The sequence below is a fragment of the Chanodichthys erythropterus genome, chromosome 22 (genome assembly GCF_024489055.1).
Source record: "Chanodichthys erythropterus isolate Z2021 chromosome 22, ASM2448905v1, whole genome shotgun sequence".
Classification (NCBI taxonomy): Eukaryota; Metazoa; Chordata; class Actinopteri; order Cypriniformes; family Xenocyprididae; genus Chanodichthys; species Chanodichthys erythropterus.
Window position 1 is genome coordinate 13979563 of NC_090242.1, and position 25345 is coordinate 14004907.

General features: G+C 37.1%; 2 protein-coding genes across 13 annotated transcripts in view; both read left to right on the forward strand.

Annotated features, from left to right (window-relative positions):
- Positions 1-616: 616 nt before the first annotated feature.
- Positions 617-1697, forward strand: LOC137013259 (THAP domain-containing protein 1 A-like). The gene is made up of 2 exons (XM_067376938.1): positions 617-795; positions 1088-1697. Exons 1-2 carry the CDS (start codon positions 731-733, stop codon positions 1668-1670), a joined length of 648 nt encoding a protein of 215 aa, XP_067233039.1. The 5' UTR covers positions 617-730; the 3' UTR covers positions 1671-1697.
- A 3846-nt stretch (positions 1698-5543) lies between these two features.
- Positions 5544-25345, forward strand: part of LOC137012022 (probable E3 ubiquitin-protein ligase HERC1) — an 88102-nt gene continuing 68300 nt past the window's right edge. For 9 of the 12 annotated variants that reach the window (XM_067374965.1, XM_067374961.1, XM_067374966.1 and 6 more), the window contains exons 1-11: positions 5544-5839; positions 13500-14466; positions 16642-16737; positions 17600-17785; positions 19147-19458; positions 19792-19888; positions 20202-20345; positions 21698-21825; positions 21937-22081; positions 22842-23013; positions 23359-23493. In XM_067374965.1, coding sequence (XP_067231066.1) covers positions 13534-14466; positions 16642-16737; positions 17600-17785; positions 19147-19458; positions 19792-19888; positions 20202-20345; positions 21698-21825; positions 21937-22081; positions 22842-23013; positions 23359-23493 — 2348 coding nt within the window. In that variant the 5' untranslated portion in view covers positions 5544-5839; positions 13500-13533. Of the gene's footprint in view, positions 5840-9541; positions 9679-13499; positions 14467-16641; positions 16738-17599; positions 17786-19146; positions 19459-19791; positions 19889-20201; positions 20346-21697; positions 21826-21936; positions 22082-22841; positions 23014-23358; positions 23494-25345 lie in introns of those variants that run through there. The other 3 variants (XM_067374958.1, XM_067374959.1, XM_067374968.1) reach the window with 3 other exon arrangements.

Consider the following 25345-nt stretch of genomic DNA (forward strand, 5'->3'; position numbering starts at 1 on the left):
CTATTTAACACTATTTTTGTTTTCTGTCAGATGTTAAATAAACGTATAGAAAATGTCTTTAAGATGTTTATAATTTAGAATGTACATAAAACTGACATCTTAAAGATGTCCATCAGATGTTTGTCAACAGCAGATGCTTTCCAGATTAAGTGATCTATAACAGACATCTTGCAGATCTAAGCTCAAAAATAAGCTTCCCGCTGAATATTAATGAGACTTTTATACCTATCTTGAAAGTCAAACTCTGACTTCTCTTTTCTGCAATCGTTGTCCGATTTTGTCTTCATAAATATATTGGAAAGGAACACAAGAGCCTCATACGCTCAGGGGCGCTGCAATGCAGGCAATCTATCACTAGATGTCGCTGTTGCATAAAATAATGGCAGGAGATCTGTGGTAGGTAGAGGGAAGGCTTAAACTGGGTGATTTAAGAAATAAAACTAAACTTCAGTGTGTTTCCCAAGCAAAATCATTTTGTGCCATCATACTTGTAATAGAGTGCAGTCGTATGGATGCCTTTTATGATACTTATAGTGCTTTTGCTTTCAACCACATTCAACCACTCCACACTCCAGTCCAGTAGTGGGCGGAAATGCAGCATTGGCTTGTCAAACGCCAGAACAAGTATTGCTTTCTTGTGCATGCATTGGTTGTAAACACAGACACAACTCACTTAAATTTCTATAGTTTTAGATGTTTGGTCTTTGCCTTGAACTTGAAGCTTTATGTGATGTCGTGCGCAGCTATAAATTGTACAAATCGCCACTCACAAGGATCTAGTGTACAATTTTTTCGGTAAGTTAGATTTACTATGAATGATTTGACTTTTCTTTATGATTTCTCTCTGACATTATTTAATAATAATAATACTAGTAATAGTAAAGTACTCCGATAAACAGAAACAGAATGACATCTTTTCCCCCCAGCAGTACATCTCATATTTAATCACATTTTCAACAGTTGTGAGCAATGCTTCTTTTGAATCGATTCTTTGAATCTTGAAGTGAATCGATTGCTCCATACTATATACATATACTGTCTTGAATGTCTTTTTCCATTTGTCTACTTATCCTTATATCTCATTCAGTTTCCCTTTAGGTGATACCAGCAGGCTGCAGCAGTGGCTGGTGAACATCAGACGGGACAAGTGGAAGCCAACTCCCTCTTCTCGCCTATGTTCTCTCCACTTTGAAGATAACTGTCTCTTTACAAACAATAAAGGCCAAGTGCGCCTTACTACAGCTGCTGTTCCCACCATCTTTGCCTTCCCTGACCACCTACAGAAGCGGTCACAACACATCAAGCGAAGGCAGAGGAGTGGAGATGTTGTACTGAGAGACGCTGAAGCTGTGGAGGAGATTGTGAGGGTTATTGTGGATGAAAGCAATGGGGCATCAGAGATTCATCCTGGTGGACTTTGTAACATTTCATATAGCCATTTACCCAGCCATCCTTCTGTGGCATCAGACACAGTTTGTCATCCATTGGATCACACTTACATGGCCAAATCGCCAGAGACGCTGACAAACAATTTAAACTTGGCCAAGGGCAAGCTTGCAGCCTACAGGAAACATCTGAAACTGCAGAGCGCAAGGATTAGAAGGTTGAAGAAGAAAGTGACTTCACTGTCCTCCATCGTTTCAGAGTTAAGACGAGAGAGAAGACTTTGATTTGTTTCAAATTGTAATAAAAACTCTTTTTGGAAAAATGCTATGGTTTCAGTGTGCTTTTGTTTGCAGTTAAGCAATATTAATGTGACCAGAAGGCAGCCGTTGCAATTTGGAAGCCCCTTTCACAGGAACAGTCGGAAAGTTACTTTTAAAAGTAATGCATTACAATATTGCGTTACTCCCTTAAAAAAGTAACTAATTGCGTTACTTAGTTACTTTTCATGAAAAGTAATGCATTACATTACTTTTTCTCACCTGGGCTGGGCTGTTTGTTTGTTTTTTTTAATAATAACAAAAATTATTTTATTTAACTCTATTTTTGGCAAATGTTAAGTAAGGTAGCCCAGTAGTGCACAACACAACGAAATTAAAAAAGCAAACATAAGTTCACAACACAACGAAATAAAGCCACAATACAAAAGTCACAAATGTATATCGACATTAAATTTTAATTAAAAATCTACTACGTGCACAATAGCTTCATACTTGTGACGCGATACCACGGCGCATGATGAAGGGAACGTCTGCCAATTCCACCAAGTGGTTAAAACGTATAATTTGTATTCATTACAATGACTTTTATACATTTAAAAACAGACTTGTTCAAATTCCAAAGCTTGCTAGTTCATGTTGGTAAGACTGACAAGCTTTGTAATTTGAACATGTCTGTTTTTAAATGTTAAAAGTAATTTTAATGAATACAAATTATACGTTTTAACCACTTGGTGGAATTGGCAGATGTTCCCTTCATCATTCGCCGTGGTAGCGCGTCAAATCTTTCACAGGTATAAATATGAAGCTATTGTGCACGCAGGTGATTTTGAATTAATATTTTATGTCTATATACGGTGGTTACATATATACTGTTAAAACTAATCGTGGTGGTATTGATATCACTGCCGAACAGTGGGAAGGAAAACTAACTTTACCGAGCTCTGAGAGCCCCCTAGTGGTCGGGAGCATTTCCGTTGTGTTGTGGCTTTATTTCGTTGTGTTGTGACTTTATTTCGTTGTGTTGTGGCTTTATTCCATTGTGTTGTGGCTTGATTTCGTTGTGTTGTGGCTTTATTCCGTTGTGTTGTGGCTTTATTCCGTTGTGTTGTGGCTTTATTTCGTTGTGTTGTGGCTTTATTCCGTTGTGTTGTGGCTTTATTTCGTTGTGTTGTGACTTTATTTCGTTGTGTTGTGGCTTTATTCCGTTGTGTTGTGGCTTGATTTCGTTGTGTTGTGACTTTATTTCGTTGTGTTGTGGCTTTATTCCGTTGTGTTGTGGCTTGATTTCGTTGTGTTGTGGCTTTATTCCGTTGTTTTGTGACTTTATTTTGTTGTGTTGTGGCTTTATTCTGTTGTGTTGTGGCTTGATTCCGTTGTGTTGTGGCTTTATTCCGTTGTGTAGTGGCTTTATTCCGTTGTGTTGTGGCTTTATTCCGTTGTGTAGTGGCTTGATTTCGTTGTGTTGTGGCTTTATTCCGTTGTTTTGTGACTTTATTTTGTTGTGTTGTGGCTTTATTCCGTTGTGTTGTGGCTTTATTTCGTTGTGTTGTGGCTTTATTCCGTTGTGTTGTGGCTTGATTTCGTTGTGTTGTGGCTTTATTCCGTTGTGTTGTGGCTTGATTTCGTTGTGTAGTGGCTTTATTTCGTTGTGTTGTGACTTTATTTCGTTGTGTTGTGGCTTTATTCCGTTGTGTTGTGACTTTATTTTGTTGTGTTGTGGCTTTATTCCGTTGTGTTGTGCACTTATGTTTTCTTTTTTAATTCTGTTGTGTTGTGCACTACTGAGCCACCGTAGGTTAAGGCCCTTTCACAACAAAAGTGAAATGAATAAGCCATAGGCTGAAGGAAATGCTTATTTAAGCCTGTACAGTAGAGGGCGCAGCTCAAACAAACCTTTCAGCTGTGCTGCCATTCTGGATTAAAGAAGAACAGGATACAGGAGAAGGAAATTCAGTACTCTTATTTCTAAACATAAATAATCGTAAGTCATTTTTTCTTATTAGTAAGGTTGAATTAGATAATTGAAGGTCAGCAGCAAAGACAGAGGTTAATAAAGTGAGTTTAAATAAAGTATATTTGTGTTATTTAATATAGTTAATTATTACAGGTTTGCGTAAAATTCTGAAATTGCATTTCACTGTTTTTATTCATTTTGAGGAATACTGCATGTTTTCGTGCAAGTGAGACGAGTAAATGTATGTTCACATTTAGAACTACAATAATGTTTTCACAGCGCACACAACACCTCTGCACTTTATTTCTCTCAGCATGGGGACAGGAGAGCTGTCAGTCAATAACTGTGAAAAAGTAACTAAGATATTTTGTTGTAAATTGAAAAAGTAATGCATTACTTTACTAGTTACTTGAAAAAGTAATCTGATTACGTAACTCAGGTAACTTGTAAAGCGTTACCCTCAGCACTGATTGTAACAATCATGACTGAAAACAAAAACAGCATTCGTCCCTATCTCTTTCCCTCAGCTAAAATAAAATGATGCTATATCCGCCAGGAGGTGGCAGCAAATCATTGTCTTAAAGAGTTAGTCACTGAATCATTCAGGCAAACGATTTGTTCAAAAAGGCTGATTAATTCAGGGACAAAGCAGAAGTTACTGAGTTGGCGTTCATTAAAATTATTTGTTCAAAAATTCTGATTCATTCGGTAGCAAAACTGAAATTATGCTACTTGGAGACGCGCAATGGCTTTACTATTTGGAACTATTTTTGTTGGCAAAATAGAGAAAAACAGTATTGACAATATTGTGTCTAAAATGTAAGTCACCTAGAGCCTATTTACTTACCTTTAATAAACTTATTGTTTATTGAATTGTTGAATAAAATCACTATCGCATTTATAAACGTGCTGATATTCAGGAAAAAAGGACTTTTACTCTTGTGTTATTGCTTATAAATATTAACAACAATAACTTATATGAAGACATTTTTTTGGCACTATTTCTTTTTCTTTTTTTTTTTTCTCTTTTATCAATTTTGGTGACATTTTAGCCCTAAGCCCCTGTTAATTTCTTCCTCTGGTGTGTGTGCGTTTCATGATGGCACAGGACGGTGCTCCTTTTCGAGCGCAAGCGGATGCCCCTTCTGTTGCGAGGCCCATTTTAAGTGAAACGGGTGAAAGGCTGCTATTGATGTAAAATTGGAAAGTATGGAAAAAGTACTTTGTTCCCTTCACGTCACTTTCCTCATCTTAACAGCCTGGAGAGTCTGAATTGTGGGCTGCAGCTTGATCTCACATTCATAGTTGTTCAAGTGGTTCAAACTTGCCTTGAAAGAGGAGAGATCCTGTTCTGCTTTCAAACCAGCGTAGTTTTTGTAATTTAAAATAAATTTAACTTCAATTATTTTAATAGTTTAATGATAGAATACTACCAATAAAAGAAAAAAAAAATGAGCACGATATTAAATAAAGTACAGTGTTATTTTAGTGTTATTTATATAGCCTATTATTGTATTTTTTATTAAAATGTTGAATTAGCTTTCTATACTTTCAGTTTTGTTATCAGCCATTATTGTTATAAATATTTTTAAAATATTACTATTTTATTAATTTCTTTTTATTTCAGTGTCAAGTTTTATTATTATTATTTAAATTTGATTTCCATTTTAACTAAACGACAATTACTGAAACAAGTTTGTTTTTCATCTAATATTTATATTTTATTTCAGCGCTATTTCAATAAACAAAACGTAATAATAGTTTTACATAACGATAATAACTCTGACACATTAATGGAAAATAATATCGCAAAAACAAAAGCTAAACATAACGGACCCTTACGATGTAAACGTCATGACGTCACGACACTACGCCGTATGCGTAAAATCCAGCGCTGTACGCGCATTCCCGAAAACGAACGCCGCTATTTTTCATGGCAACAGCTTGCGGAGCGGCAACCTACCCTACTATAAACACCCTCAGCGCGAGATTAACCGGCATTTCGTCCTCGCATTGCGTAACTCCTCTTTGCCGGGTGGCGTTTAGTTATATTTAATTCAAAAGTGTTTATTTGTAAAAGTATATACAGGATATGGTTCATAATAAAGCGTTGCATTCACGTCCTTTCTGGTAGACAGCAGGTTTAAAGAGCCTTGCAGGGGGCAGTGGGTTGACTGCTGGGCGTGAATGACATAAGGAAGAGAGAACATCGGATCGTTTGGTAAGCGTTATTTACACTGTCTTTTATATATTTTATTCGACAGCATGTGATAATGGGTTGTCGTATCTGTAATTGATATGGTTTAGCTCTTTAAACAGTTGAGCTCGTCATAGTCAGCTATTTTTGTATCTATCACTGTTGTTGCTTTGAGTCCCAGCTGATGCAACAATAAGTCTTGTCCAAGTGACAGTTCATGCATGTTGCTGTGGTAACTGATCTGATTGTGATCACGTTTTCCATAATGTGTGTATTGTATTAAAGATAAGGGTTTTGATGCATAGTGGATTGTTTCACAGACCATATCTGATGCATTCTGGTCCACCATTCTTAAGAAATAGCAGTGATGTGGTGTTGGGGTTATAGATTGTAGGTTCAAACCACTGTTGCAATAGACTGAGATGTGTTGCTTTAGAATGCCTGAATGCTGGTGTCTGTACATGGGTTTTGACTAGCTGAACAAAGCAAGCCTCCTTTGGTTAACCAGCCTCATTACTGGTTGACCAGGATTTTTTTTTTTGCTTAACAATTTGGTTATACTGGTCCACCAGCTAGACAAGCACCAAACCATAGAAATTTATGCTGGTCCAAGTTGGTCTTTATGGCAGAGAGCAGGTGACCCGTGAACTATCACCATTGTTCCTTCGAGCAATGCATTTAAAGGGACAGTTCACCCCAAAATGAAAATACTGTCATCATTTACTCACCCTAACCCTTATGTTTTTCTTTCATTTGTGGACTGTAAGTAAAAATATTTTGCAGAATGTCAACACTGATCTTTTCCATACATTGACAGTGAGTGCACATGATAAAAATATCATAGAATTAATTCATATGACTCCAACTTGAGCCAGGTTTGAATTAAAAAATAACTGGTTCTTGCATGTCATTTGTTAAGTCAGTTAATTTAAATGTATGCAAATGCAAAATATATTCTGGAGCCAGAATGGAAATTTGTAGTAAATAACTTGAATAATTTTAATCTGTTCCCAGACCAAACGATCAGATGGTTGCAGAAATCCTGGAATATAATGCACAAGTCTTATGGATGTGTTTATGGTGCTTTATTTGACATTTTTGAAGCTTGATGGCTCCAGTCCCCATTTACTTTCAATGTATTTATTTTATGCAAAATATATTAGTTTTCTTTTCACAGAAGAAAGAAATTCATGAAAGAAATTCGTAAATGATGGCAGAACTTTAACATCAGGTTACTCCAGGGTTACTGTGCCCATGTACTGACCGTCACTTTGGCTAAAATAATAATCATTCTAGTTTTAATAAAATAATAATTCTAATTAATAGGCTAATAATTAATTAGTTTCTCAGTTCTCTGAGAGGAGCACTTCACCGTAATGCATGTCATAATAAACATCTTTATTGTTTACTTCTGCAAACAAGTCAGTCCAGATCTCATAACTTGAGCCAGGCACCTCAGATATTTTTTATAAAGTATAAAGAAACGGAGCAGTGAATGAAATTCTAGGTCTAATTCTATATGGGAAATAATAAATCATTTTGAACTATTTACAATTAATATATACATTAAAATATGCACATGTACATTTATTTGTATACCTTATATTTTGAAAACCTAAAACGTTTCTTAACTCTCTGTTAGGAATTACATGAATCACGTTTTCAATTCAAAACGGCCTTATTTGGGAATAAAGTCCAGTAGTTTTATGTCACTGTCGGTCGTTTATCATTTCTTTCGCAAAACAGTTGATGTATTAAAGGTGCGATGTGCACATTTTAGGAGGATCTATGTATATCTACATACCCCGTTCTACATGTTAAAGGTGCCCTAGAATTTAAAATTGAATTTACCTTGGCATAGTTGAATGATAAGAGTTCTGTACATGGAAATTACATACCGTGAGTGTCAAACACCATTGCTTCCTCCTTCATATGTAAATCTTGTGCGTGAAAAACACCACGGAAAAACAGGTGAATCGCAACATAACACTGACTGTGACACAACATTCGGGATTAATTAATATGTAAGGTCCTAACTTTTGCATATACCAGCCCATGTTCAAGGCAAGCTGCACAGCCGAATCATCAGAAGATCTGCAGGTATTGTGAAGCAAGCAAGGACAATAGCGAAAATGGCAGATGGATCGATAATAACTGTTGTCTTTCTAAATGTTTCGTTAGCATGTTGCTAATGTACTGTTAAATGTGGTTAAAGTTACCATCGCTTCTTGCTGTATTCACGGAGACAAGAGCCATGTCGTTATTTTCATTTTTAAACGCTTGCAGTCTGTATAATTCTTTATAAATCTCTCCAACAGTGTGTAATGTTAGCTTTAGCCACGGAGCACTAACAAACTCATTCAGAATCAAATGTAAACATCCAAATAAATACTATACTCACATGATCTGATATGCTGCATCACAAACACTTTGTAAAGATCCATTTTGAGAGTTATATTAACTGTGTAAACTTATTCTGTTTATGTAATGTATTATAGAGTTGCGACTCTTGCGAGCTTGGGGGCGGGGAGCACGAGCATTTAAAGCATTTAAAAATTGTACACGCACTGAATCGGTGCATTTTTAATTACACCCCAAAATAGGCAGTTAAAACATGCTATAATTAGGGCTGGGGGATACATTGCATGCAGTTGTCACGCGCATTTCGTCAGTAAAGCCGGTTCCCTGATTGCCGCTAAATCGCCATCACCTGCTTTTAAATGGAGCGCCATTTAATAGACAGAACCGTAGTTCACTGATAAGCCACGCAATATCGCGTTCATTATCGCAGATATCGAATTCGATAATGAACGCGAGATTGCGTGGCTTATCAGTGAACTATGGCTCTGTCTATTAAATGCCGCTCCATTTGAAAGCAGGTGATGGCGATTTAGCGGTAATAAGGGAACCGGCTTTACTGACGAAATGCGCGTGACAATTGCATGCGATATATCCCCCAGCCCTAGCTATAATAAATTATCTGTGGGTTATTTTGAGCTGAAACTTCACAGACACATTCTGGGGACACCTTAGACTTATATTACATCTTGTGAAATAGTGTTCTAGCCCTAAACGGACAAACTGCTCTACAAAGCGTTTTGATTGACTAGCTACTCTCTGCTGTCTCAGCTGATTTACACACTGCAACTTTAAATGTTTAGCTATTTACGTCTTACAAATAAACGTTAAACTGACGCTTCAGTAAACCCTGCCTACTTTGATTTGATTGGCCATCTCAATCATTTTGACATTGACGAGCACTGTTAGACTGCTGAGGCAGACCAGACTAAAATGTAACTTTTAAACCTTTTTGTCATTCTAACAACAAACAGAGCGCTGCATAATGGAGTGCAGCAGAGCAGAGCAAAAATTTCAAATATTGGGGGGGATGATTTGGCCATTTCTAAATATTGGGGTGGACTTGTCCCCCTTAATGTCTATAGTAGCTATGGCCCTGGTGTTCAGGAGACATGTGGCTCTCAACACAAATTCCAAAGCTCAGCTTTTTAGTTTAACACCACAGTTGTTTGTGCGTATACCATCTTCTTTTCATGTTCTATATATTGATGGCCTCTGTATGAAATGTGATCACACTGGACGGAAGTTTTAGTTGTCGCAGTTGCCCTGGATTAGTCAGGTGTTCAGACTATCAGCCCCCCAGACCATTCTGACTTGCTGAATTGAATACACTTCAGTCTCACTTCAACAGAAGGTCAACAGTGATAGGCACTTGGCAGTGGAAATACTTGGCTGGGGATCTTTATGTTTGTCTGGCTGATTCAAGCTCAGTCCTTCACCTCTGTGGCTGGGATTGACCCTGTGGTTCCATGCGCTGTCTGTTTTTATTTCGGTTAACATCCTTTGTGAGTTTAAATCACTTGACTGTGGGCTTATTTCTAACACATGTATCTGAGATTCCATGAAATACTTGAAAACATGTCATGAATTATACCAGACAAACAAGACACCAGATTGATATTTTTTATTATACACATTTTACTGGGTCATTCTTGTTATGCAGCATTCTTTTGAACATGTAACTTAAAAAAAAGAATATTCTTGTGTTTATTAAATTATTAACGAATAATTTAAGAGCGTATTTACATAAAAAGGTGTCACTGACTTTCATAATTAGGCTTTGGTCAGATGTGATTTTTACACAAAGACAAAGAAAATGAACAGGATGCTTGCACGAGGGTGTCAATGTTAATATTTAATTAAGATATTTTTAATAGTTAATGTGGATATTTTTAATCAGTTTTGTTAATAATATCATAATGATTTCTCTAATTGTATCAATCAGGATTGAATTTGTTAAAGTTACACAAAAAAGTAACAACACATAAAAATCATAAAATCCATTGCTGGTGTGTACTGATTGTTGTGCTGTTGTTTTCCCACCAAAATGATGTCACTTCCTGGAAGATAATGTTATTAAGGAACTGGCTTTTAGTTAAAGTGATTTTACAAAAGACTAACAGGATGGACAGTGATTATTGAGGACACACAAAAAAAAACTGTAGATTAATTGTCAATTAAAACACTATTCCCAAGAAAAGAAATGCTTAATCTAGTCAAACGTTATTTTTATTTTTCTCAAACCAAAGTAATTCTAAAAGATTGCTAATACAAAAGTTTGGGGTCAGAAAGATTTCTATTTCCAATATGCTGTTCTTTTGAACTTTTATCAATGATTCCTGAACATAATGTATTACATTTCCCAATCAATATTAAGCCGCACAACTGTTTTCAACATTTAGAATAATAAGAAATGAGCGACAAATCAGCATATTAGATTGATTTCTGAAGGATCATGTGTCACTGAAGACTGGAGTAATGATGCTGAAAATTCAGCTTTGATCACAGGAATAAAGTACATTTTAAAATATAAGAAGATAGAAAACTGTTATTTTAAATTTTAATAATATATCACATTATTACTGTTTTTACTGTAATTTTCATCAAGTAAATGCAGACTTGGTGAGCATAAGAGACTTCTTTCAAAAACATTAAAAAAAATCTTACCACCAACCTTTTGAACGGTAGTGTAAGAAAACTAACCAATATCATTTTCATATTTAAAAAAAAAAGGCTATTTAATTATACTATATGTCCAACACATTTAGACATTTGAACATGAATCTGAACTTCTTAGACGGAATGACCCAACAGCTATTTTGTCCTCTAGTTTAATTCGGAAAGGACACCCATGAGCTATCAGATCAACACTGCCTTTAAACTGCATGTTCTCTGCTTCTATTTTTAAACATGATCTAAAATTACTATTTGGGTGCATAACTACCTCTTTCTCATTATTAATAGTAACTTGTAACCTAAGATTGTCTATATTAACACCCATAGCATTGTACTCACACCAATATGTCTGTTGTGAAGTGGAAACACCTCAGAGATAAGCTCAGCATCTCTTTTCGTAGTCCGCCACGTTAAGGACTTGTTGTTGTCATGGTTTTTGTAGGATTAGTCAGAGTTCCTGGGGAATGTGACACTTGGTCCCACAGCGCCTCCCACATAACTGTGAAGCAGCTTTGAGAAGCATCCTTTTTATTTTTATACATAGTGAAACCGTAGAGGTTGCCGGGTGTAATACATTCTGGGGTGTAAGACTGGGCAGACGTGGAAGTGCTGGGTCATGTTGCTCATGGACACTAACCAGCTGGGGGTGGTGGTAACTTGCTCAAAGTGATTAAAGGCCACTGGGTTCACTGTTGTGAGAGTTTTTAAGCAAAGATGGAGGCAGGTGTCCAGGTTGCTCAATTCACAGGCTGATGGTGTCATTCAAGTTTTTTGACCTGGATTTCCATTTTAGATCTGAGTCATACTGCTGTCCAAGTGTTGGATTAATCATGTCAGTCATTACTGATTGAACAGCTACTGATTTCCAAAAATAATCAAGTAAGGTTTCATATTCATATGTTAGCTAGTCATATGTTTTCCATAACAGAAATAAATTATCATGAGTACGTCTCTCATCCTAACCACCGGAGTTTCCTTATTTCCTCTTTTTATTCTCTAAAATGCAAGTAATCCCTCTACACAGCACTGGAAAAGTTGTGCAAGTTAATATAGTGTGTGGTAAGTAAAAGATAATGATAGTTTTGGGTCAGTAAGATTTTTTTTTTTTTATGTTTTTGAAAAGTCTCACAAGGTTGCATTTATATGCTCACATTATAGGTTACAATGTGATTGGTTTGTACTTTGTGTACATTCCTGTGGAAGCTTGTTTCCGCCACTAATTAAAAAAATTAAAAAGGTAATTGTGACTTTTCATCTCACAATTCTGACTTTTTCTCAGATTTGCAAGATATAAACTCACAATTGCGAGTTATAAAGTCAGAATTGCTGGGTATAAACTCGCAATTGCGTCTTATAAAGCCTGAATTGTGTGATATAAACCCACAGTTCTGACTTTTTTTTTCTCAGAATTGTTTATATCTTGCAATTCTGACTTTTTAACATGCAATTGCAAGTTATAAAGTCATAATTCTGAGATACAGTCTAAACAGGTAACTGAGAAAAAACGTCCAGTCTTTTTTCCCTGACAACTGGACATTATAACATGCAATTGTAAGTTTATATCTCACAATTCTGACTTCATAACTTGCAGTTCTGACTGTATCTCATGCAATTCTGAGGGGAAAAAAATCAGAATAGATAAAAAGTCGCAAGCTTCCATACATTCCTGACGTGTAAAATTAAAAGGACGGCAATAAAAAGTGAGTGCTGGAATAATAAAAATGTCTCCATCGTTGGAGTATACACGTATAGTTTGAACTAATACATCACATTCTCAAATTGAGTTTTTTTTTTTAAACATCACAGCTCTCAAAGGGATATATTCATTGTTACATCTTCAGATGAATGCTAACATTCTCTCAGGTTGGAAAAAGACCCAGAGAGGAGAAACTCTGGTGCTTTGAGGCTGTTTTCATCTTAACATCACCTCTCATTAAATTATTTGTAGGCTAGTTACAGCCGCTGGAGTCTGTAATCAGTTTTACACATAATAACTAGATTAGGGTGAAGTCTAAACCTTCTGATTAATGTGTCACAAATATGTGGGGGGTGGAGGGGGAGGGGGTTGGGTCAGTGATTAATCGCTTATTAATCTATAATGCATGACCATCATTGTCATTTGCAGCAGCAAGTAAGCTGTGCTTATGTCAATTATGTTCCTTATGTTCAATCAAACCGTGCTTCAGGAAAGTGACCTTGATTGACCTTGACATCTTTTACTGCCATTTGCCTTAGAGTATCATGAACTTAGAACAACATCAGTCTTGCTGAAGCAACCTGGGGTTAAAGGTGTTGTCACATTAGCAGCACAACAAAGTTTTCCAGGAAAAAAGGTCCAATGTCTATTGTCAACAGTGTTATGATGCATGAAGCGGCGCTCACACGTAAGTCACTTTCAAACTAGGCAGGTTTCTGTTGGACAATCCGCGAAACATGCAAAACTGATCATGCATATTCCTTTTGAAAATAATTGGATTTCACCAAGAAATATTAAATGTGACCACACAAGAGTCTTGTTCAGGAGTACAATGGCCATGCCTCATTTTATGGGGGCAACTTTCTGATTTGTTTGAAAGTATTGGACTCATATTGAAACTCTAGATACATCTAGAACAGTATCTTATGTTTGTTCTTTCTTTCTTTCTTGCAGCTATGTGCCTCTTGTGTGTGAATAATGCACAGTGATGGTGCCTTCACAGACCCACGTGATGCTCAAGTGGCAGGAGCACCTGAACAGCTCCTGGGCAGCGGAGGACAGCGTTCAGACAGCCACACGGCACGGAGCAGCTGCTCTCTATGCAAAACTGCTCTACAACAAGGAGGTTGTAGGCTTGGCCCAGCCGGTGCAGGACCTAATGGGTCCCCGCTTGCCTGACTTCCAGTACGAATCCAGTGCTGAGGAGGAGAAGGAGGAATATCTGTCCGCGCTGCTACACAGTCAACGATGCCTGGCCCACCGCATGCTGGCAAGGACCCCCTTTGCCCTATCCCTGCACCACAGGCTGGTGATCCTCCAGAGGGTGTTCTACGCCCTCCATAGCAAGTATCATGACCGATTCCGAGCACCACTGCCTCCCCAGCCCTCATCCTCCAGTGCAGACGGGGGCACTCTGGAGTCAGTGTCTGAGCCTTGGCCAACAGGCAGTTCCCGTTCAAAGTCAGGCACAGACGTTCTTATCGAAATGGGTGTCCGGACTGGGTTGAGTCTCCTTTTCGCCCTACTGAGGCAGAGTTGGCAGCGGGGGCGTCTTGAGAACCCACCAGATGTCGCTTTGTGCAATGAAGTACTGGCCACTGCGTCTTCAGTCCTGGCCGCACTGCCTCCTCTTTCCTTGGCCAATGAGAACAAGATCCCAACTGTGGGGCTTGACTGTCTTGCACAAGTTGGAGACTTCTTGAAGAAGACTGCAGTCAGCGGGTCCGGGGCGGATCGGGCAGGTCGCAGGCTAGCCCTGGAGCTCCTTCTCTCGCTAGCCTTACAAAGAGGGTCCTTGCGCTTCCTTCTGGAGTGGGTGGAGGTGGCGTTGGCTGCCTCTGCTTCTTCCACCACCTCTGAAACAGTTGGAGTGGGCTACGAGCTGATCCATCAAACACTACAACAGATGCGCCAGCACACGGTGTGTTCCTAGAACATGCGGTTGACCTAGCGGTCATGCTAATAGCATGAGTGAAGTAGTATACAGTAATGCTAATGGATAATGGGCACTAATATAGAAAGCTGTGCCTCTTTTGCACACACAGAGAGTATAGAGTTACAGTGCTGAGGCTAAGCTAACACCCTCCATTTGTTCATTCCTCTCTCTGCACTTAAAGGAAATTGTTGTTGCTAATTGTAACTGCTAATACATTAGCACAATAGAGTACCATTATTCTATATTCCTCTCATGGAAGGCAGGAATGGCTCAAACATTTTTCCTTGCTCTAAATAAGATTGTGGCTTTCATTTGACCGAGAGCTCTTGGCCGTCTTCCCAGCTCTGAAAGCCGCCTGAGCCACACCAGACCCGCCATGTGCCGTGCTCTAATTTATTCATGTCTTAATCAATCTGAAATATGTCTACTTCAATGCTTTTGTGCTTGAAGTTCAGCAGAACTTGTTCCCCATATTGAAGCAACCGTTTGTTTATAGATTCCCTTACTGCAGAGTACAATGTTAATTTGTTATCTGAAAAGCTAGCTGGTTAAGCACATTGGTGCCAGTATGGAAACTAAGACTACTGTATCTTCTTAATCTTAAATCAAAATATAATGAACCAATTTTCTTTTCATGGTAATGTGATATATGTTGCTTGGCCACTGGATAACCAATAGCCAATCAGTGGTTTAGATGTTGCATTTTAGCAAACTTTAGCTTTTAGGCCACTTTTTTACCTCACAAGCCCTACTCTACATGCTGTTTTATCACTCAATATTTTGTAAAGTAACATGGGTTGCTAATGTGGCTTCATCTTGCATTCAAATTGTTTAAAGGTGCAATGTGTAAAATTTAGGAGGATCTATAGAGTGCCTCAGGGATGACGCATTTTTGTAGGCAAAACCCGGAAGCGAGTTAGCATTTTTGGACTTCCGGTTCCAGCACCGTAAAGTCTATGGGTTTTTTGAATGGGTTTTTGCTAAATCGCCTGAAATAAGGTCTGTGGTTAACAAAGCCTCTAAATACTTTCACGTTTTTATTTATGACTTAAAACACACCAGTTATAACCTACTTGTGATTTTTTTAAACTTTTACTGTGTCTTAAAATCGGCGGTTGCTAACAAATTGCTAAAAGGGACTACTTCCTTTGGTGGGGACTTTAGACGTCATCATTAAAAACGGGACATTTGGACAGCATTTCTCATGAAAAAGTGGATAAGTATTCATACACAGCGCATATCATAATCAGCGAGCATGTTTGTAAATAAAGTTGTTTTTTAAATACAGTTTGAGGAAGCTTGGTGGTGACGACGTTGATCCGCGACCATGGTGTGCTGTAGTCCGTTTATAGCCTACTGTTAGCCTTTTATATCTGAAGACTTTATTTAGGCTTCAAAATCTATAAATGTTGTGTTCACTTGTAAAGATTATCTTGATGGACAAAACGTGTAAATGTCATAACCCTTTGTTAAACACAGAGCTTATTTTCTGTGATTTTCCAAAAGTCTATGGGAAAAATGCATAGGCTTTCAACCGAAGGAACCCGTGAGCTGCTAACTTCCGGGTTGGCCTACAAAAACGCGTCATCCCTGGGGCACTCTATAGACAGAAATGCAATATAATATACATAGCTATGTTTTCAGTGGTGCATAAAGACCTTACATAATGAACGGTTATGTTTTTATTACCTTAGAATGAGTCATTTCTATCTCATACATCGCGGGTCCCCCCTCCATGTCAAGTCGGCATTATGCGCCGGCATGTTTCTACAGCAGCCCTAAGCGGACAAACACTCTACAGAGTGCGTATAGTCACTGTGTTGTTGTTCTTCTAAATCGTTAGTGTTTTTAAATGCAGCTTGCATCGTCACTTCATTGAATACGCACAAAGTAGCAGTAGTAGTAGTCGTCTGGTTTATTAGAAGCAGAGACCTTTCTTTGTTGGAAGGCCACCGTAGCTTCTCTGAAAGAGAGGGGTGCGAGGGGTGTGCGACGTTAATTGCAGTTCGCAACCTCACCGCTAGATGCCGCTAAAATTTACACATTGCACCTTTAATTGACCATCTGAATGCAAATTTGGAAATATGAATACATGCTACTTGATCTTCCGGTGAAATGACAGACTTCTATTATTGTGTAATTTATTGTTTGTTGTTTCAGGCTTTTCGTGGTGAATCCGTCAACACTCAGGTGCTGAAGAAAGATGCAGACGGACTCTGTAGCCTCTCGCATGTTGCTCTTTGCCTTTTTGAAGAGGTGTGTTTGTGCAAATAAATCTATAAGCAGTTTTGGGGAAAGTTCCTTTTAAAAGTAATGCATTACTATTGTGTTACTCCCTAAAAAAGTAGCTAATTGTGTTACTGTTTATGGAAGATAATGTTAATTTTGCGTTACTTTTTCTCATATGGGTTGGGCTGTTTGTTTAATTTTTTTAACAACAAAAAAATGTATATTTTTGACAAATGTAAATGCCCTTTCACACCAAAAGTGAAATGAATACTATTTGAAATAGGGCTGGGCGATATATCGCATGCGATTGTCACGCGCATTTCGTCAGTAAAGCCGGTTCCCTGATTACCGCTAAATCGCCATAACCTGCTTTCAAATGGAGCGGCATTTAATAGACAGAACCGTAGATCACTGACAAGCTATGCATATCGCGTTCATTATCGCAGATGAATCGCCTTCAATAATGAACACGATATTGCGTAGCTTGTCAGTGAACTACGGGTCGGTCTATTAAATTCTGCTGCGTTTGAAAGCAGGTGATGGCGATTTAGAGGTAATCAGGGAACCGGCTTTACTGAAGAAATGCGCGTGACAATCGCATGCGATATATCGCCCAGCCCTAATTTGAAAAAGTAACTCTCTGTTGTAAATTTAAAAGTAATGCATTACTTTACTAGTTACTTGAAAAAGTAATCTGATCATGTAACTTGTTACTTGTAATGCGTTTCCTCCAACACTGCTTACCTTATTCACAGACTGAAATATCGGGTGTTATTAAAGATATCTCGTGCCAAGTCAGAGAGACTTTGGCCTTTATAAGTCTTTATTCTCATAAATAAATCTTTTATCTGTGTGTGTGTGTGTGTGTGTGTGTGTGTGTGTGTTGTAGATCTGCACCCTGGCCTCTAACTGCTTGTGCTCATGCAGCACAGGCTCTTCCTCTTCCTCTGGCTCGGAGAATGATGCTGTCATGGTGTACGTGTGGGGCAGCAACAGCAGCCATCAGCTCGCTGAGGGTACACTGGAGAAGATTTTACAGCCCAAACTGGCTCAGGGCTTCAGCGATGCACAAATGGTGTGTGTGGATTTATGTTACTCAAGTGTATTGAAAATCCAAATAACTAGAAGCGATCATGAAGCTAACATTAGTTTCAACATAGACAGTATGAGAAGCAGGAGAAACACCACTCGAAGAAAAATTTAATGAGACAGATCGCAATGCTCAATTTGACAGCTGTACAAAAGAGCTTTTAATTAAAAGATCCAATTGTTTTCTTGGTAAAGGCACTGTCTGGGCTGTAAGCTCATTTATATTAGATTGACAACTGGAAAACGTTATTTGTAGACTAATATGTGACCCTGGACCACAAAACCAGTCATAAGTCGCACAGGTATGTAACAATAGCCAACAAATACATTGTATGGGTCAAAAGTATCGATTTTTCTTTTATGCCAAAAATCATTAGGATATTGAGTAAAGATCATGTTCCATGTAGATATTTTGTAAATTTCCTATTGTAAATATATCAAAAATGTATTTTTGTGAGTGGATATGCATTGCTAAAAACTTAATTTGGACAACTTTAAAGGCGATTTTCTCAGTATTTAGATTTTTTTGCACCCTCAGATTCCAGATATTCAAATAGTTGTATGATATCTCGGCCAAATATTGTCCTGTCCTAACAAACCATACATCAATGGAAATCATCAATATTTATTCAGCTTTCAGATGGTATATTAATCTCAATTTTAAAAAATTGACCCTTATGACTGGTTTTGTGGTCCTCTCTATAAGATTTTATGGATGGGAGAAATGCTATTGAAATGTTAGCTTGGTAAACTTTTTGGAGAAAGATTTAACTGTTCAAGTAGATAGAAACGGAGGACTTTGGTTCCACTTTCCTGAATGAGAGAAAAAAGTGAGATGGTGTAAATTAAATTATTAGTTGCATGATAAGAAATGCATCATATATGGCCAGTGACTGTCTTTTTCTGTTTTTGTATATTTATTTATTTATTTTATTGCTTTTTTCTTTTTAATTACAACTTTAAAACGCAACAAGAAGTGTTAGTTTATATTTATTTATTTATTTTTTACAGTATATAGTTTATAATGCAGCCAGGCTCGTATTGGTTATTGACTATATTATAAACAATAGTAAACTGTACCGATCTAAATTTCTTTGTTTCCTCTCTAACAAAATCTATGTGTTGTGCAAAGTTTGGTTATCTAATCTGGAGTAGCGTCCAGGCCCAACAGTCTCTGCTTTTTAATACAGACATGTCTTTTCATTACTACTGCGAAAATACAATTTAGAAGACAGCAGCTGCATCTTAATAAACTGTGCCCTTTCACTAATACAGTTTAGACGTCCTCGATCACAGTTGATTCGATTCACTCGGCTCTAAATGGCGCTCTTCTTTTTCCACCTGCAGATTGAGGCGGGCCAGTACTGCACATTCTCTGTATCTGCTGATGGTGCCGTGAAGGCTTGTGGGAAGGGTAGTTATGGCCGCCTGGGACTGGGAGACTCTAATAACCAGTCTATGCCCAAGAAGCTAGTTCTGGAACCGCCTCGCACCATGAGGAAGGTGTCATCTTCCAAGGGATCAGACGGACACACGTTGGCCGTCACGGCGGAGGGAGAGGTGTTCAGCTGGGGAGACGGAGATTACGGCAAACTGGGCCACGGGAACAGTGCCACGCAGAAATACCCCAAGATTATTCAGGGCCCGCTTTTAGGGAAGGTGAGAGGAAATAGTGTTTTCTACATGCAGAATGTAGCTTTTTTTCTAATTGTGTGTAATTGAGGGTATTTGCCTGGGATCTTTTGACTTGGGTCAGTAAGAAACTCCCAGAACACTCTTTAACAACCACCTCGCAAGCACCCAGAACACTCTGGTAACCACTTACCATTAGCAGCATCCTAGAAACCCTAGACCTGAAACTGTACAAAAATGCCTATGCATTCCAGAACACCTTAGTTGAACACTAATATTTTCATATATTCAGAAAATGTAAGCAACTTTATTATCATTGCATTTGTAAAAGTGTGCATGTTTCCTGTGTGTGTATTGCAGGTGGTGGTGTGTGTGTCTGCTGGATACAGACACAGTGCTGCAGTGACTAATGACGGAGAGCTGTACACCTGGGGGGAAGGCGACTTTGGTCGACTTGGTACATCACTCTCCTCTTACAGACCCTGAACATCACCAAACACACATACACACACTTGTGACCTGAGTATATGTTCTCAGATGTAGTGTTGTCAGTGAAATACAATTCACTATTGATTTCTGTGAGGTGGTTTTTACGGTTTGAATGACTGCTGTGCACAGTATGCACTGCACAGAGTTTTTTTTTTTTTTTTTTAATCCACAGAGAAATTTGTCAGGCAGTCGACAAGATGTCTGATTCCTCAGACTGAGTCAGACTGTTGTCAGTCCTGTCTGTCTCTGTCTTATTTTTACTCTGTCTGTCTGTCATGTAGGTCATAGTGACAGTCACAGTCGTAATGTGCCCACTCTGGTTAAAGACATCAGTGGGGTCGGGCAAGTGGCCTGTGGCAGCTCTCACACCATCGCTGTGGCTCAAGATGGCCGAATCGTCTGGTCCTTTGGTGGAGGGGACAATGGTAATATTTCATTTCCACCTTATTTTGCGATGCATAAAAAGTCTTAAGATTAGTTTTATGATTACGCAAATACATATTTGCAATATTAATTTGAATAGTTCACAGAAGTAGTTCACATTTTACACCAAAATCAGTAATAATTTAATTTCCCATGAACATTTTCCATCATCTCGCTGAAGTGTATTCACAGACATTACCAAACAAAAGTAATTTAGTAATCCCATCACAAAGGGCACTTTTTCAACATGTACTAACTCTGAGTTATTAAATTTGCTATTTGGTGATTGAAAATCTTCAATTCTTCATGAAGACCGAAGTAATTTTATTTTAATTTTTTTGACCAAAGTAATTTTATTTTATTTTTATGTTTACATATATTCACACTGATATTCTCTACCTAATTGGTTATAGGCTCTACAAATAATTTCACCTTTTGGTGGGTTTTTACAGGCAAAGTAATTGGAATTTTGTTAAAATATATAGTGTGTTATAAATAAATGTATTATTATTATTATTATTGTTAAGTAACATTTTTAGCTTAACACAATATCTATCTATCTATCTATCTATCTATCTATCTATCTATCTATCTATCTATCTATCTATCTATCTATCTATCTATCTATCTATCTATCTATCTATCTATCTATCTATCTATCTATCTATCTATCTATCTATCTATCTATCTATCTATCTATCTATCTATCTATCTATCTATCTATCTATCTATCTATCTATCTATCTATCTATCTATCTATCTATCTATCTATCTATCTATCTATCTATCTATCTATCTATCTATCTATCTATCTATCTATCTATCTATCTATCTATCACCCAATGAATATATATGAGAATAGTCTTTCATGTTTTTTCACACAAATTGAACAATTTGATTTGAATGGCACACAAAGAGGAAATTTTTGACTCAAGTTTATTTTCCACAACAATTTTAACAGCTATACACAGTTTACAGCAGTTTTGCTGCTTGTCAAGGTAACATTCTGGATCAAACCCACATACTCACATGCTGTACACATACAGTATGAGACAGTAAAGCTCTGTATCCTTTACAAGGGCTCACTTCTGCCTTACAGAGTGAGCAGGACATGGTGACACTTACTTTTCATAAGTATAGCAAGAAAAATCCTTTAATGCAACACTATCAGACATAATATCCACAGACAAGCCTAAACATGTTTGAAATGCAGCCATTGCAAAGTGTTTTTATAAGGCAAAATATAGAGCCAGTTGTTGAAACAAGTACTGGCACGACCTCTGAATCTGATGCACCTTAAATTACTGTTGTCCATGTAGGCATTCTGTGTGTGAACGTTGTGTTTGTGTTAAAGGTAAACTTGGACATGGTGACACAAACCGTGTGTACAGGCCTAAAGTGATAGAAGCCCTGCACGGCTTCATTATCAGGAAAGTGTGTGCCGGGAGCCAGTCGTCACTGGCTTTGACATCTGCTGGCCAGGTATACACAACCTCTCATTTATCCCACTGACTTTAACTAAGTAAATATGTACCGTTATATACACCCATATAAATTCTCCTGTTTCTATGTTCTCCTGTGCGTGCGATGCAGGTGTTTGCGTGGGGCTGCGGCTCGTGTCTCGGCTGCGGCTCGTCTGAGACCACCTCACTCAGACCTCGACTGATAGAGGAACTCAGCATCACTAAAGTCATCGACATTTCCTGTGGAGACAGCCACTGTCTCGCTCTGTCTCACGGTACATAACATAACTAAACATAAATGGGAAGAGTACATGAGAAAATAGTATTAAATAAGATAAAAAAAAATGAAATGTGTAATTTCTGCTCCACTAGTGGCAACTTGTGCTGTCCGCAATATTATTATACAAAAATTTGCATTTTTCTAAAGTATACAGTGTTTGATGTGTTGTTAACAGTATTTAAAATTAATTTCAATTAAATTACATTTAAATACTTCCATATGAATAATTTATTTTGTAGAAATTAATTGTAGATCAGTGTTATTTTATAATTATTTATATGCTTGTGTATTTTTTGTGTATTTTTTTTTTTTAATTTTTGCTAATTTTAGTACTTCAGTTTAAACTTATTTATTTCAGTTAGTTGCAAAAGCTACATTTTCTACATTTTGTTTAGTTTTTTTAAAAATTCTTTTTAATCTAATATCTGTATTTTATTTTATTTCAATTGCAACATTCATGTTTTTCCAATCCTTTGATTTCTTTCTATTGTGGGACACAAAAAGAGTTTTTTTTTTTTTTTTTAAGAGCCATACTAGTTACTTTTTTCAATATAAATACAATAAATGGCAAATAATGCTTTCAAGCCTCAAAATGGACAAAGGTAGGTTCAATTTTTTGAAACCCTATGATACCTGTGTGAGGAAAAGACCAAAATCTAAGTTGTTATTCACTGAAATTAAATTCTCAGATTTATGCCACATTAATTTTTTTCTTTATAAAAATGCTTATGTAATTTTATTGTTTTTTGTTACAGAAAACGAAGTGTTTGCTTGGGGAAACAATGCCATGGGCCAATGTGGGCAGGGCCACACCTCGACGCCAGTCACCAAACCCAAGAAGGTGATTGGTCTAGAAGGGGTTTCAATACAGCAGATCACTGCAGGCACCTCCCACAGCCTGGCCTGGACCGCAGTTCCCACAGACAGGTAAAGAGAGAGACAAAGACATATTTCATTAGTTATGATGAGTGATTTGATTGACAGTATTTAATTTATTATGCCTCTCATTGCCTGTGGATAGTGGAAATAAAAAACCCTCACTTCCTTATCTAAACCCAAAACAAAAGCAGTTTGTCCTGAAATGAGTTTGAGTCTACAGGAAACGACAACATTTTCATATTCATCATGCAAATCAAAACCCTTATCGCTCCATTTGGAGTGAGTTTCACCACTAATGTATTAAAGCAATCGCAGAACATTTTCCATTATTCAAAGATGTTCACTTAACATTGTTTTCCTGGCATGACTGAATGTGAATTATGTGCCTGGCAGGCAGCTGGTGGCTTGGCACAGGCCGTTTTGTGTGGACCTCGAGGAGAGCACGTTTACATACCTGCGCAGTTTCCTGGAGCGTTACTGCGATACCATCAGTGGAGACACACCACCTGCACCTTTCCCCTCTAAGAGGTAAATAAACACACTTGGACCAGCACCAAACACATAGATTTACAAATGATGTCCTATGAATTGTGATTTTACCATTAATGATTAAACAATAATATGTACAGTATAATTTATATAGAGGCATGCAATGTCCGTTATTTCTGTTGTAGAAACATAAATCATGCAACAAATCTTGTAGATAGATAGGTTGGTGGAGAGGTGCATGGTGTGAAATTAGAACCAGCTACCATCCAGGGGGTCTTTTTGCACAGTGGTGGGCAGCCCGTGAGACTCCTGACATTTGACAAGAAACACTTGGAAGCAACACACGTGCTTGAAAATTCACAACAAAAAGAAAGCAGACATTAATAAATACATTTTAATTAATTAATTAATTAATTTAAATGTATTTATTTCATTTATTAATTAGTTTATTTTTATTTATTTAAATAATTTTAACATTTTTTAATTAATTATTTTAGTTTTATATTTTGAATATTTTCATTTGTGTTTAAATTATTAAAAAATATACTACTTTATAAAATGACTGATTATATATTGATATATGGATCATTGAGATGCTATTATAGTATTTATATAATATTTTATATTAGATTTAATGTTTAGATTTTACATTTTCATTTAATTTAAGTTCAATTTCACTTCAGTTTTGTAGTGTATTTATGTCTTCTTTTTATAAATATGTCTATAAAGATTTTATTTATTTTTTATTTCATTTTTATTTTTTGGTACATCAAGTTAAACTAAATGACTTTTTTAATAATTCAGTTAACATTTAATTTATTTCTAGTATTTTTTTTTTTTTTTTGGTAACACTTTACAATAAGGTTTCATTAGTTAACATTAGTTAACAGCTTTAGTTAACATGAATTGCACTTCTGAAGCATCTATTAATCTTAATGTTAATTTCAACATTTACTAATACATTATTAAAATCAAATGTTGTATTTGTTAACATTAATTAATGCACTGTGAACTAACATGAACAAACAATGAACAGCTGGATTTTTATTAACTTACATTAACAAATATTAATAAACACTGTAACAAATATATTGTTCATTGTTAGTTCATGTTAGTTAATACATTAACTAATGTTAACAAATGAGACTTTATTGTAAAGTGTTAACATTTTTTATTTATGGTTTTAGTTTTAATTTCAGTTATAATAAGAACTCTGATATGGATTGATGGATGGATGCTTAAACCATGCCAATCTGATGCATGGACGTTTGCAATGTCAGATGTCAGTAGTCTACAACTTCAAGCTTTAAGATTACATAAGAGCTGTCATACAGATTATATAATATCGCAGATATTTTCCTGCTGAGTCCACAAGATGGTAAATGATGTATGTTGACCTTGAGGTCAGAACTTTTAATTGTGCAGCAGTATCTCTAAAGAAAGAGAGAGAGTGTGTCAAATGTCTTGATGATCCCATTATGTGGAAGCTCCCAGAATAACTTTACCTTATATGCTTTAGGCATCTTTATTTTTTTAGCAGCCCTAGCAAAAGTGAGCATTATGGTTACCACTGCTCATACTTTTCAAACCCTTCAACTCTAGCTTCTAAGTTTTTGCATACTTTATGCAAATTTATAAACTTTGGATCACTACATAGAAACCTCCCAAAACAACCAAACAACTGCATAGCAATGCCTTAGCAACCATCGAGCACACCTTAGCATTGTGGTGAGTTTTGCATGGGCAAACAAGAAATCTGGTTTATCGGAGTCAACGTCAGCTGCTGAAAGACACTCATGTAACAGGAATGTGACACACACACACACACAGCCGCAGGGGTAACTGGCACAAGCCCATTACCATCTTCATACCCACAGGGATGGGGTCAGAG

Excerpts from the sequence above, each read along its gene's own strand:
- LOC137013259 (XM_067376938.1), top strand. The coding sequence starts at position 731 with ATGTCGTGCGCAGCTATAAATTGTACAAATCGCCACTCACAAGGATCT. Across the intron at positions 796-1,087 it reads TCTAGTGTACAATTTTTTCG|TTTCCCTTTAGGTGATACCA; the intron begins GTAAGTTAGATT and ends TATCTCATTCAG.